The following is a 15,139-nucleotide window of genomic DNA, read 5'->3' as shown; positions in this document are numbered from 1 at the left end:
AAGGGTCTAAACAGACCCATCATTTTTCTCTAAGAGCAACCCCCCCCCCCCCAAAACAAACAAAAACAACAACTAGTAAGGCTGGATTTAGACATGCATCTAAATCTCCCTTGCTGCTGAAGCCTGATCCACGTTCGGAATACGCTCCAGAGGCTATACACTGTCAGTGAGGAACCGAACCACTCGTTTTTGACAAATGCGCTGCAACTGCATGCAGTTATGGGCCCTTGTGGCGCTTCCTTAAACTTGAATGTGTAGCATCCGGAAAGTGGCATCACTACAAGTCAGGTCAACTTTGCTGTGGGCGTGAAGCATTGCAGCATTTAAAAGCACCCACCCCCTCCACTGTCTATTGCAGCTTATGGGGTGTGGTTGCCAGGCAGCAGAAACCCAGCTCAATCGTGCATTTTTGCTGCCCCAACAGCAAGTGTAAACAAGGCCTATGGCTTAGTTCTTGCAGGTCATACTACAGTGAGGCCGTGTTAAGCTGCACATAGATGCACAGGTGTTTTGTGCATCCACATGCAGGCCATCCCATTGAAGTAGATTAGGACACGACAGCTGCACAGGAGTCAAGTGCATAGATTTGCAGGCAGTCGCATCCATATCAATTGGAATGCAGCAACTGCATGGACACAGCCAATATTCCTAATTTGACATCCATGTGGGTTCATTTCCCTGAACTCAGTGTTTGGTGCAGGTGCTTGGACCCAAACACAATGTTAGATCTGTCCTGGCAGCTGCTGCATCAACTGATATGACTAGGACTGCACAGAACACCTGTGCATCCCCATGCAGGTAAAAACAGCATTCCATGGGCATACGCTTTAGCAATTTAACAAGGTTTTTTAAGTTATGCTGCGTTTGTGTGCAAATAGGGATTTTTGTGAAAATAGCAAACATTTGCACAAATTGCGTGTGCTGTAAGAAAAAATACAAATCTCCAAATTTAGAGAAATTTGTCAATTTCCATTTTTTGCATAAGCTAAATTTTTGCCATTTCACAAAAAATGTGCAATTTAAAAAGTTTAGTATTTGTTATTCATGAACTCAATACATGTTATGCTTTTATATATCATGCTTTTTTTAATCTGCTAATTAGTGTAGAGAAAATATTGTTTTGGTAAACATCTGCAAAAATATGGTAGGCCCGTTATAAAGGCGCTACTGATTTTGTTCTACTGGTCATAAGCTTTCAGAGATATGGTTGAGGTCTTTTACAAACTCTGAAACCTGTAAGTGAAAAACTCAAAACATTAAATTAAAATATTTTTATTAACTCGGATTACAATTTTATATTTAGCAGGAATTTTGTAAACCCTGCTGTGTTTATCTGCCAATAATTATGTATTTTTTAGCAAAAAATATTGTTTTGATAATTTGCACAAATATCATGGGGCCTTTATAAAAAAAATATATATAAAAAAATTCAATAGCACTTTTTCTACAGGTCATGTGCTTTCAGAAAATCTATGGTTTCTGGGGTCTTTTACAAACTGAAAGCTGTAAGGAGAAAAAAAAAAAAATAAAAGCACGCAATGGAAAAATTGCAAAAATGGTCTGGCCAGCTGAGTTTAAAATTGGAGCATAGGGCCTGGCAGCAAAAAGGTTAAGGCTGAAGCACAGGTAATTGTTTAAACAGCAATATTTAAAAAAGCACCAGTCACACTTACTGCTTCAACGTGTTTATTATGTGCCAAAACAAAAAACAAAGAAAACACCACATCTGTAGGATAAGTGCATTTTTTCTGCTTGCATAACTACAATGAGGTAGAGACTTTACACACAGCTTTACAGAAAATACCCACACAGGGCAGCTAGTGCAGATTTAGCTCAGCGTGTACTGGAAAGAGGGAACATTACAGACAGTGGAATCTTTGGCACAGAGCTTCCAAAAAGGAGGGGACAGAAATAAAACACATGGACATATTTCAAAACGGCTAGCAACAGTTTTCATAGGTCAGCTTCTTCCTATAACAAAACTCAACCTAAGAGCATGGGCATATCCCCTCCAGGAGAAAGGTCTCATCTCTCTAGCCTCTACCCCATTCTTAAAGAAAATATACATTACAGCCCTTAACTGTCCAGCCAAACATTAAGTGTTTAAAAACTACCATCCCCTGAAGTGCAAATTAAAAAAGTGCATAAACATCCTTAAAACTATATACACACACACACACAAAAAGTCATCATCTGTTTCAGCCAAGGCCTCAAGTCTGTCCTTTTTGTTGGAAGTTCAGTTGTACAAATATATTTATGTTTAATCTCTTAAACTAGCAGCTCCCAGAAACAGAAAAGTTGCAATAATGTTAAAAGCTGCCAGGAAAAAAAAAAAAATTTACTTAAAAACCATCTAAGAGTGTAAAAAGGAACCGGTAAAAATCCCACAGAGGGTAAAATATGAAATATGATTTGATTTTAAATAAAGAGCAGATACTGCTATTGTTGTTCCAGTAAAAATGCCAACTGAACAACCAGTTTATGCAGTTCAGATGGGATATTAAAGAAATTGGAAGGCATCGAAAGGCACTGTATGGCGACGGCAAAAAACTGGGCAACTGTCAATGAATACCTGCAGTATTTGCAAGGAATGTAAAAGAAGCGCCTGCAATAAAAAAAAAACAAAACAAAAAGACTGAGGCATTAATAGTCAAACCTTCAGACAACTGTCCACACACTGCTTACACTCAGCAAGTGTTGGAGGACTAGAATGGGAACTGCAAAACATTAGGAGGCAAAATATGCACCTCCTTAACCATAAAAGAAAATCCTCTATCCCTGGCAAGAACTCACTGTGCACAAGTGCAAAAACTATTACAATGTACAGCAAGTGCCAAAACACTATCACGTGACTTCCCCACTATCCACTGACTCCTGTCAACAAAAAGTTATAAGTGCTCCATGTGCTGCCTAGAGGGGCACAGGACCTAATCCTCTCTTCAGCATATTTGCTCTGAAGCATATTTCTATTGGCAACATTAGCTGGAATCACGGCTCTTCTGGTTGCGCATGAGCGGGCGGTGATGACGGAGGATCTCCATTGAGTGCTGCCAGTGCCAGCAGGAACGGCAGAAATACTTGAAGCAAACCTTGAAGAAAAAGGGTAGAGATTACTTTTTGCACCACTGGCCTCTTAAAAGGTCTTAACCTGCAAAAAATGCACTTTTTTTTTTAACAGTGCTGTGGTAGTTCATTGAGAACTACAAGCTGACAGCTGCTAAGGATATTGGGGCTTGCAGTTCAGACAGCTGTATGAATGACGCGGCTGTGTGGGCACAGCCCTGCACGGCCACGCTGCTTGCAAACAGTGACAGCCACTATGGGGGTCAGCTGCAGCACTGGGAACATGTTACATGTTCCACTGTAAAATCGGGTGGAACATGCAACATGTCCCCAAAAAGGTGAACTTTTGACTATGCAAGACTGGACTGAGGGCTTAGATAATGAATTTTATGGAGGCTTTTCACAAACTTTACAAAAATGCAGATTATGAACAGAACTGATGTTAATTACCAAGTAGCATGTGCTGTACCACTAAAGTAGAAAGGGCAGGTCTACAACACTCAGCCATGACACCCTTGCACAGGACTAGTACAGATGTTCTCATTTCCACTTCCCCCTTCGAGATTAGGCCATAAAACAAAATTTTCAAGACAGGCAAAATAAGTATTATGTCATTTTAAGAGATCAAGCATTGGCACATTATAGTTACATTGGTCAAGCTTGGACCAAGAGAGACCAACATAACCATGTATGACACCTGGCCGATTCCGCTGGAAATTACTGAAGAGAATGCTTTGTGTTTTCTGAAATGAATGCAAAGCGCCCTGTTTGGTTGAGGTGGATAGGTGAGGCAGTGTCCTCACTCTGCACCGCGTCCAATCACAAAACGCTTACCAGTCACAAGTCTGCAGCATACTATATAAATGAGTTTAATTTCTGGTCACTGATCTATATTCTCAGTTCCTACCATATGGGAACTTCTAAACTCATGACACATACATACATAACATTTGTCAGTCGTCAGACATCAGATGTAAAAGTAATCTACTTGTAGCACTTCACCCCTGGGTCCCCCCCCACAAAATCACTTCTATAAAAAAAAAAAAAAAAAAAAAAAAAAAAGACAGGGGGGGGGGGGGGGGGTAGTTTTACAAAGAAAAAAAAAAAAAAAAAAAAATCTGAAAATGCTCCTGTCCTCACATATGAATGCAAACAAATCCGGTGCACACGTAAGAGGTTTACAACTGCATCATGCATTAGATATTGCTGCACATGAGATGGAAAACAAACTCTAGATTCATATTCACGGTTAACTAATTTGATGAGCTGTAAAATGGGCTGACATGTTTGTTAGTTTCATCTTATAGCAGTATATTACAGGCTGGATATTCCTAGACCTGGGTTATAGGCTGCAAATTTTAGGCGATTGGACACTTGTTGGGCATGCCCCCTAGATGTACTCTTAAACAGAATGGTTGCCCATGTCCTGTACTGATAAGGAATTTACAGTCATTTGCAACAAGGCAGGAACCGTGTCAACAAAAAGTCCAAGATTGAACTCAGACGTGTAGATGAAAAACTTTACGGCTGAAGGCCTCTACAGAGGCTTGGACATCTAAAAATAAGGAAAATATGAACTGGAGACCAGATGGTGGGCCTTGCAAAGCTAAGAAACACATGCATGATGCCAAAATGCCCAGTAAACCCCCAACTGACCTGGTAGAGTAAGCGAGTTAAGATACTGGCGGTACCTTGTCCTTGAGAGCAAAGGCCCTAACAATGAGTAGTCTTCACTTAGCAATAGTAAACTTTGTATTGCCAAAAGGATCTCTTAAGGAGATCATTTCAAAGTCCATTTTTCAGATGGCGACGGCCATCAGCTCTAACCACAGACAATGGAGAGCAGAAGGCCTTGATAACAGGTCTGGCCTGTTTTGAACATGCCAGGTCGTTTCCTAGAAGTTAGTGCATGTCTGTACCACATTTTGGGCCAGTTTGGTGCAAGGAGAAATCAGATTTATTTTTTGCGCTATAAAGAAAATGACAATTTTGAAAAAAAAACACAAAAAACACTATTTTTATTTTGCTATAATATACCGCAATAAAAAAAACCAATAAAAAAAAACAAAAACAAAAAAAAAACGCAAGTGTATATTGATTGGTTTGCGCAAAAGTTATAGCATCTACAAACTAGGGGATAGATTTATGGCACTTTTATAATTTTTTTTTGACTAGTAATGGCAGCAATCTAATTTTTATTGGGACTGCGACATTACAGCTGACAGATCAGACACTTGACACCATTTTGGGGCCATTTATACAGCGATCAGAGCTACAACTAGCCCGATTACTGAAAAAATGACACTGGCAGTGAAGGGGTTAAACACTAGGGGGCAATCAAGGGGTTAAGTGTATTCCCTGGATGTGTTTTAACTGTAGGGGGGGGATGGGTTCACTACAACATGACAGATCACTGCTCCCAATGACAGGGAGCAGTAGATCCCTGTCATGTTGCTAGGCAGAACAGGGAAATACCTTGTTTACATAAGCATCTCCCCGTTCTGTCTCTTCAATCGTGGGCCATCGGCGAGTTCATGGGACCCGCGGGCACGCTCCCACGGCAGCAAATTCAAAGGGACATACGGGTACACCCTTTTGCCTGTGTACCATTCTGCCAACGTAAATTGGTGTGCAGCAGTCGACAAGTGGTTAAAGCTGTGCGACTCCTGGCACCCCTGACTGACATGGTCCAGTACTGTTCTATTACACCCTGATCAAGCGTGAGTTTGAAATGTCGTACCCTTTTGAGTAGATCAAATGAAACCATAGGCCCGGGACATCTAACAGAGGAAAGCAAACTGCAAAAGACATCTTTGAGGCTCTTCATTGTGAAGAGGGCTTTGTGGTAGATTTGAATGATGCTCCAGGTGTTGTAAGGGAGGGAGCCTGTTGCTTGATGCAACACCTAGTCATCCACCAGAGACCAAGCTTGTGGAATTTTTACCACCCAATTTTAAAGTCAACACCCAATAAGTGAATGCAAACATTCCTAACTTGCTAATTTTGCGTAAGAAACTATTCAGGGGACACTTTAAGCTGAATGCCAACTTTCTTTTCACTTGAACGTAATTATCATACATTACAGCATAGATCGTACCATGTTGCTCAGTTGTCTGCAGATCCCCCCCAATATTCTGGCTATAGTTGTGACTTTGTATCATGTGACACTGTATATCCTATACGGCCGATACTAGCTGCTGCAGGAAATGGCTTTGGAAGGGTCTAACATTACCCCTCTGTAGCCCAGTCACACCTACAGGAAGAGTCCAAACCTCCCAAGTTCCACCTTGCAGAGCACAGCATTGTTCAAGGAGGAAATCTTCATACACAGCCTTTTCTAAAAGCTAGCTGTGCCAGAATGGATCACAATTGGAATGCAATCCTGCCCAGTTAAATATGCTGACCAATGTGAACAGGGAGTCCCACCGCTCAGATCCAATCCTCCCAGAGCCCTGCTCTCTCAAGTGATTTACTTGCATATGAAGGAAACGCCTTCATAATAACCTCCTATAGCCCTCAGTAGTCTTGCAGTAAGCCATTCTTTGGCATGCTTCAAAAACAGGAATGACAGGTGGTGTGATATTTACACCTTTAACCACCCACATCAAACCCCAGAACTGGTACAAGTGACTCCTAGCCCACCCTGAAACTAGAGTTTAAGGATCATGGGACAAGTATTAGTAGGACTGGCAAGGGAAGGAAAGAAAAGGGGAAAGTCAGAGAACGTTGAAATTCAGCCAGGAGTGACATCAGATATAAACCTGCTGTATACAGCTAAAGGAGGCAAGTTACACAGACAGTGGGGTTGTGATTCATTTACATGCACAATGCACCTGTTTTGGCAAGAAAAAAAAAAACCTAGAGTTCTTTAAGTACTGCAAGTAATTGGAATATTGAGTTTCATACTTGGTTGGATGCTGTAAAAATTTTTATCCAATAACCCAGATGGGTCTCTTGCCTTACCATGTCACCGATCCCTACATGGGTCCACATCCAGCTGTGAGCAGGTGCATAGCCTTTAGGGCCTTTAGGCCCTGAAACCATGTAAATTGACTGCACCCCTGGACCTACGTAGTACCATGCTGCTACCTACTACACTTTCTCTGTGCAAAGGTTAGGACCCACACAGGATAGAGCCCGAAGCAACATTATAGGTTGTCCCCACAGCGTGGGGTCTAAGTACAATTCTTACCATATTACATATGTCACACTGAACCGTATGCAACACTTCTATTTAGTAACAGACAGTGAAGCTTGTAGAAAATAAGAAAAAAAAAAACAAAACTCGATAGGTTAGCATAGAAAAGGTCCATCATCTAAGGACACTAGGAAAAAGCAGAGTCCTGACAGGTGTGGGGTTATAATAGTACACCTGGGGGCATGTCCAGCAGTTTTTGCAGTGTCCAATCACCTAAATTGGTAGCAGCCTAGAGCCTATAACCAGGATCTACAAATACCTAGCCTGTGTCCTATACTATCAAGATAAGCTTTGACTTTTGCAACATTTAGGCTCGGTTCACACCAAAGCGTTCTGCAATCTCACATTTCGTACTGCACTGCAGTGCAAGTCACATGCAATGTGTGCAATGTGAATTCAGCCAGATTGTGTGGCTGAATTTGCATTGCATTCGGGCCAAAGTAATGCAGGACTTTTTTGGTCCACACCAGAATCGGATCGCATGGGTGTTCACACCCATGCGATCTGATTCATGTCTGAACCGACAGTTCGCACTGTGATATGCGAACCGATCTGGGGGTGTCATAAACTTTGTATTGACACCCGCAGGCATTTTGCATATGGCAGTGTGAACTGCCTGCGAGTTGGGTGAGATGCAGGAACCCATGTTGGATTTGCACAGGTTCTCGCATCGCACCAGTGTAAACCGAGCCTTACACCATTTTTCTCTCATCGACCAACTTAACAGCCAGGCCTTATGTGGCCCTCCCACCCAGTTATGCAGCTGAAACTCCATTCTGCAACCTCCAGCTCTCTCCCCTGTTGTGACTTGTAAATACAGAAGCCTTCTGTGTTTAAGGGACATTTGTTCACCATCTTCTGGATCTAACAGATTCCTGCATGTGCGCACGGCAGGGACAGATCTCCAGAGAGAACAACCTAACTATGTGTGACACCTACACAAGGAGGTACTAGAGCACTGAATAAGCAATGCTGGTCCAAATAAATCTAGTGGATTTAGAATTACCTGGTCTCTGCAGAAAAATGGACCAGGCTGGGAATTGCAAGCCTGGCACACCGAATCTTCAAGATAAGGATCAATCTGAACCTAGAAAAAGAAAAAGGAATTCCATCAACATGAAAACCACCATGGGAACGATACCAGAATCTACAATTTCAGTCTTGCTGAAAAGAGCCATGGTCTGAAAGGTTTGCTACACCACATTTCAGACCTTTGGACACGCAGTACCAAGTTGTTTCCAGAGATGAGGGTAATTTACTAACGAGTTGAGAATCTACACTTCATTTTAACTGAGTGAAGACCAGAACATACACACACAGTTATCCAGTCATAAGTAAATTTTGATTTAGACCATCTGCACATGGACACTCAATGTGAACATGCACATTCAACGGGAACACAGCTAGAATGTGAGTTAAGATGTTCTCCTTTAGTAATTCAGCATTAGATTCTGTTAACTACAGCACTATTGATTAGGCAAACCCTAACATGTGGCAATTTGAATGCTCGATTGGCACGGCTTCATGAAAAAAAACCCGGTAAGATTCTGAAAAGAAAATTCTTGGAAAAGAATCTGCAATGAAGTTTGGTTATGCTTCAACTACAATGGGTAACCCTTTTCTACACTTTAAGAGGTAGTCTGTCACTTGCCAAACTGCACCCACAGTCAGACTGCTGATCCACTGATGACGGCATTATGTATGTAGGTCAGGTTCAATTGCTAATACAAGCTACTGCATGGTAGTGTACACAGCCAATCCAGTCCTTCAAGACACTGCATCTTACAGCCCCTCCAATTGAGAAGACACATGCAACATTCCATACAATATGGCTGAAGAGTAAAGCATGCCTTGCAGGTGACCAAGAGTTGCTTGTGTGAAATGTACTTTGTGGTCTCGTTAGAAATATGGGGTGGGGCCTATAAACAGCCTAGATTACTGTAAAACATTCACAAGCAATTCATGTGGAAGTCCTTCTGTTTAGCCAAAAAGTCATGTTTATTGAATACAACTCATACAAGATGGCCACGTTTGCTAGCAAGTTATATACTTTAGGTGTGCCTCTTAGGCACTAGGATTATTTATGAAAGAGCAAGAACCTCAGTGTCACAGAACATTTCATTCTTGTAACCCCAAAGGACCCACTTGCTGGGAAGGATAAAGTTAAAGGCCCATGTCAGGACATTTGTTTTTTGCAGCTAGCGCATTTATGCAATGCAGCACAGTTACACCTGGGGATACAGACTTGTATTGTACATTATGGGCAAGGATTCTTTGCAGACATGATGGGATTTGAGTATATTTTAGCCTAAGATTTAAACCCCCTCAGAGCACTTTCCCAAGAGGCAAGTCCAACACTTACCTTCTTGGTAAACTTGGCAGTTTTTATTTCCACAAAAGCCGCACTCACAGCCTTTAGGTAACTGCGCTGGTTGTTGAAAGTGACGCGCCCAGAACCTGTAGGTGCAAAATGAAGAGTACAAGACATGGAGGAAAAAAAAAAAAAAAAAAAAAAAAAAAAAAAGTCATCCCAAATTTGCTGTCTATACAATATAAAAATTGTCTTAGTACAAGGGAACAGTACAAAAACTGGCAAGTTAATTTTTATCTATGCCGTTGAACAGCACCACCTGTCAGAATGGAGAGAATGCTGGTACTGCTGGGATAGAAAGATCAAGCAATAAAACCTTACACGTCATTACCTCTTCCCACTCAGCTAAACTAAATGCTTTTGCTATAATTTGTCAGGTTTTATGCTCTGTATCCCTATTTGGCACATTTTCCTCACTGGTATAAAATGGTTCTGTTGGAGACAGTTTCTGACCCTTCCGCACCCTAAAACAAAAGCCAAGCAAAATGTTCAGTTAATAAAATTGTTGCTCACCAATTGGGTACTTGTGCTTATCAGTATCAATGCCAGCGTAGACCACTCCACCGAAAAGGTCATTCATTATTGAGGCAAGGGCTTCAGCATTTAACATGCCATGCAAAGCACCAACAAATACAGTCTTACTGGGATCCAGGCGCTGTGAAGGACTGCGTACAAAGTTGCTGTCTGCAAGCACCCAAGGAATGACCTGCACCTAGAAGTTTGCACAAATACAGCGTGAACAAAATTGGCACAATGGTAAAAAGGCATTTTCAAGCTTCAAGAATTGTGTCACTTGTTTAACCACTTCCCGCCCAAGGTATGTCATGACATCCTGGACTTTGAGTGGGGATATTTGAATGATGGCTGCAGCTACAGGCATCACCCAGATATCTTTCAGTCGGCGATTCTTTGCACCATACGAACGATCATAGCGAATCGTTCTTACAGGCGGCGGAAGGGAATGAAAGGGAAGTCAGAGAATGAATTGGTTGCGGCTGGAAGTTTACCATAGAGCTTTCTGGTGACCAGATGGTCCCTAGACATTTATGACCCTTGGAGGCCCGGCCGCACCGTTATGACATCACGTCTGGGCCAGCGGAAGTAAATAAAGCCGAGGGCGCTGCTGGAAAGGCTGAGAGTTTATTTTTTGAGCTCAGCTTTTCCAGCCTGGAGGAGAGATGTGGGGTCTTATTGACCCCATATATCTCTCCATGAAGAGGACCTGTCGCGCACTCCCTTTTACAAGGCCCCCGCGCACAGAAGTGAAAACATACACAAGTCGTGTCCATATACTTAAACGGCGTTCAAATCACATGTGAGGTATCGCCATGTGCGTTAGAGCAAAGGCAATAATTCTAGCCTAAGACCTCTAACTGTGTAACCTGTAAAAATGTTTTTAAAGTGTCGCCTATGGAGATTAAGTACCAAAGACTGGTGCCATTCAGAGTGTTGGCAATTTTAAAGCGTGACACGCAAGGCATCTATTTACTTGGCGTAACATCACCTTTCACGTAATACAAAAAAAGGCAAAAAAAAGAAAAAAAAACTTTACTTTTTTCCCCCTTAAATTCATGAAACATTTTTCCCAAAAAAAGGCCATTAAAATGCCCTAGGGTCTGAGGGAAAAAAAAAAAACAAACAAACAAAAAAACCAAAGTTACTTACCAGTAACTTTTCCAAGAGTCTTTCAGGACAGCACACTTGAGACCTCGGCTCCTCCCCTCTTAGGAAATACCATCTCCACCAGACCTTTAAGTCGCCCCTTCCCTCCAGCCTGTCAGTTTTTGCACAAGAACCTTCGGCCAGTCTAGGGAGACATAAGAACACATCATAACCTTCACATTAATGATGTTCTCACGTCCTAGTGGCAAGGCAACATTTTGGTGTGGGTATCGGTGCTGTCCTGAAAGACTCTTGGAAAAAAACGTTACCGTAAGTAACTTCGATTTTCCCTATTTCATCTTTCAGGACACTGGACTGCAAACACACACTCTGCGCACCAAAAATTGAATTTCTTCCAGACCTTCAAATAGATTCCGCGTGTCTTTCCTAGAATTTAGGAGAGTTGTTACCAATCCTTCGGAAAACCCCTTACTTCTCAGCACGTCCTCTTCAGATTCCACCTCTCCACCTGAGGGCAGCAGATTGGGCCTTGAAAGAGTAGATCTTCCCTGACTGGCAATATCCAGGGTGGTGGACCAGCTTCTTTAGGACCGAGAACCATGGCCTCCTGGGCCAGTGTGACGCTATCAAGATTAGGGTCGTGTCCTCCAATTGGAATTTCCTCAAGACCACAGGCAACGGGGGGGGGGGGCATAGCATTTGGAAAAATGCCAGCTCTGAGACAGAGCGTCCACCCCTATTGCCCCATCCCACCGGTTCAGGGAGAAGAAGAGGGGAGATGGGGTTATCTCCTGAAGCAAAAAGGTCCACACATGGGACCCGCCACTTCTGCATAATCATCTTGTAGATGACTTGACTGAGGAACCTAATCACTCTTCCTCAACTTCCTCTGGCTAAGGAAGTCTGCTCTCTGGTTTAATTCCCCCTTTAAGTGAACTGCTGATAGTGAGAGCACAGTGACCTCGGCCCAACTGAAAATTGTTTCCGTCAAAGCCCAAAGGGAACCGCTTCTGGCGCCCCCCTGTCGGTTGACATAAGCGACTGCTGAGGAATTGTCTGAGCGTATCTGCACATGATGCCCCCGGAGCGCCTGTTGGAAAGCTCTGAGAGCCAGAAAAATGGCCCTCAGTTCTCTCCAGTTCGAGGACTGTCTTGCGTCCTCGACTCCCCAGGAACCCTGTGCGCCAGACTCGCCCCCAGGTGTGCGCCCCAACCTGTGCCGCTTGCGTCTGTTGTAACAATCTTAGATACAGGTAGTACCCATTCCAGACCCTGCGATAGGTTTGCTGCCTTCCTCCACCACCACAGGGATCTCTTTACCCGTACTGGAATGAAAACCGCCGAGTCCAAAGACTTCTGAGTGCAGTCCCAAACTTCCAGAATGAACTGTAAAGGGCGGAAGTGCAATCCTGCCCACCTTACTGCTGGGAGGGCAGCTGTCAGCAATCCCAAGGCTGACATGGCCTTTCTTATGGAGATCTGTTGATTGCCCTGCAGAACTGCCAAGGCTCTGCATTTTGCAAATTTTTTCTTCGGGAAGAAAAAAAAAACTCTCCGTTGGGTTGAGTCCAGGATGTAACCTAGGAACCTAATCCTCTGGGATGGAACCAGGCTGGATTTCTCCAAATTTAAGAGCCATCCCAGATGTTCCAACATACCCCTTGCCATCTGCAAATCCTGGACCAGCTGCTCCGCCGAAGGATCCATCCGAAACTTCTTGTAGGAGATTGATAGGTTCAGGGGTTTCAAGTTCAGGGTGAGCCTGAATTTCCCCGAAGGCTTCTGAACCACAAAGATGTGGGAATAGAAACCCCTGCCTATTTCTCCGGATGGGACATGCGATATTACATCCTGCTGTTCTAAATCTTCCAGTGAGGCTAGAAATGCCGCTGCCTTTTCCGCACACTTTGGCAAGTCTGTGACTAGCAGCCTGTGTGGGGGGGGGCTTGAGAATTCTAGTCTGTACCCCCTCCTTACAATCCCTAGTATAAATGGATTGGAGGTAACCAACTACCACTGTGGGAGGAAGGCCCGCAGTCTTCCTCCCACTGGGGTTAACCTGTCATTGGGTTTTTCGGGGCTGCTCAGGAGGGGACCATTCCAGATCTGGACCGAACAGCAAGTCCCCCATGAAAGGGACTCCGCAAAGCTTGACTTTTGAAGCATTGTCCCCCTGCCAGGTCTTTAACCAAAGAGCTCTCCTGGCTGAGTTGGCCAAAGCAGAAGATCTAGCAGACATATGGACCGACTCCGCCGAGGCATCAGCAATGTATGCGATCCCCTTCAAAAGCATTGGGAAGGAGGAGAGAATCATCTCCTTAGCGGTCCCAGCTTCAATGAGCTTTTATATATGTGTTAGCTAGTGCTCCATGTTACGTGCCACCACTGACAGCCATGGCAGGCTTAAGGTTGCCTAGAGAGGAAACCCAGGACTTAAGTAGAGAATCCGCTTGTCAATGGGGTCTGCGAGTACCCCCATATCTTCAAACGCCAAGTCTGTTTTTCTGGATACCTGAGAAAAAGCTGCATCCAGTCTAGGTGACTTGTACCAAACAGCAGCTCCATCCTCTGAAAAAGGGAATCTGCGCTTTAAGGCTCTAGAAAAGAAAGGTTTCCTTTCTGGGTCCCGCCATTCCTTTTTAATGGAATCTACTAGGACCTCATGTACCGGAAAAAACTTTTCTTCTGCTCTCCAAGATCCACGTACATTCGGTCATGTAGAGACAGATTTCTTCTCCTCCTGGATGCCTAGGGTGGTGTGGATTGCTCCCAAGAGCTCTTCCACTTCCTCCAAGGAGAGTTTATATCGGGAGGTTCTGGAGGACTCACCGTCCACCTTCTCTCCGTCTGATTCTCTAGAGGAATGTGAGGATGCACTATCTGGAGCCCCCCGGTAGCTCCTCACTGACGAAGGGACCTGAAGGACCCGGTGCGACATCTTGCTGCGCTGACAGAGGACCGGCTTGGGGCTGTTTAGCCTGAAAATTTTCAAGCAATGCTTTAAAAGATTAAAAAAAGTGCTGGAAAGCTCCTTAACAGAAGCTGCCAGGTCAGAGCTCTGTTCCATAGAGTGTTGCCTAACTAAGCTTTCAATGCATTTATTGCACAAAACCTCCCCCCACCCCCCTAAAGTACTTCTACATGATGAGCACTTTCTTTTGGACACATGCAAGGGCTTGTTTTTTTCTGCAGATTTGTCCTGAAACGACAAAACAAGCCCCGCCAGCATCAGCAACAGTCTTTTTACAAAAAAAAATAAATAAAAATCATGTGACCAACACCAGGAGTGCACCCCGAGGACCAACCACCACCAGGGTCCCAAACATGCCTCTCCTCCCCTCTGCTCACTAGGAGGGGGGCTCGCCCGTGGAGCTAAATGGGAACATAGTAAGGGAACACCACCCCAGGGTTCCACTTACCTTAGTGTGGCTGGTGCTGGCATCACCCGGCACAGAACGGGAACCATCAGTCTCCGACATCCCTCTGGCCAGAGTGGTCCGCCTCAGGATGCTCCTTTGGCTGTCACCACAGCCTTAATGAAACCCGCACCAGCCGTCGCGCCGTTCGTTTTTAGTCTCGCAGGCCGGAACCGGAAGCCGTGGGTCGAACGGCCCTCCCCGCCGGAAATGACATCGCCTGTCATCCGATTCAGTGCTGAGCTCCATGCTGACTCCCCAGAGCGAGGGGGATCTGGACACCTCCGCATCGCCCTCCCCAGGCAGTGGAGAAATGAACGTCCAGGACTCCACATTCCCCAAGGGAGGACAGGGAGCGCAATGCACTGCAGGTAACTAGATTCCCCATCCCCCCATCCATCCTGCTGTGTATGAGACCTCTGTCTCTCCTTCCAGGATTACACTGGCCTCAGCCTCCCCAGCTGAATT

General features: G+C 44.2%; 1 protein-coding gene across 3 annotated transcripts in view; it reads right to left on the bottom strand.

Annotated features, from left to right (window-relative positions):
- Positions 1–1,669: 1,669 nt before the first annotated feature.
- Positions 1,670–15,139, bottom strand: part of CPEB1 (cytoplasmic polyadenylation element binding protein 1) — a 92,246-nt gene continuing 78,776 nt past the window's right edge. For all 3 annotated transcript variants that reach the window (XM_073618961.1, XM_073618962.1, XM_073618963.1), the window contains 4 exons: positions 10,146–10,344; positions 9,624–9,718; positions 8,268–8,348; positions 1,670–3,089 (listed from right to left, as the gene is read on the bottom strand). In XM_073618961.1, the coding sequence (XP_073475062.1) occupies positions 2,979–3,089; positions 8,268–8,348; positions 9,624–9,718; positions 10,146–10,344 (486 nt within the window). In that variant the 3' untranslated portion in view covers positions 1,670–2,978. The remainder of the gene's footprint in view (positions 3,090–8,267; positions 8,349–9,623; positions 9,719–10,145; positions 10,345–15,139) is intronic.

Source organism: Aquarana catesbeiana, linkage group LG03 (assembly GCF_042186555.1).
Source record: "Aquarana catesbeiana isolate 2022-GZ linkage group LG03, ASM4218655v1, whole genome shotgun sequence".
NCBI lineage: Eukaryota > Metazoa > Chordata > Amphibia > Anura > Ranidae > Aquarana > Aquarana catesbeiana.
Note: the sequence above shows the minus strand (reverse complement) of the source record. Positions and strands in the feature narration are given on the sequence as shown.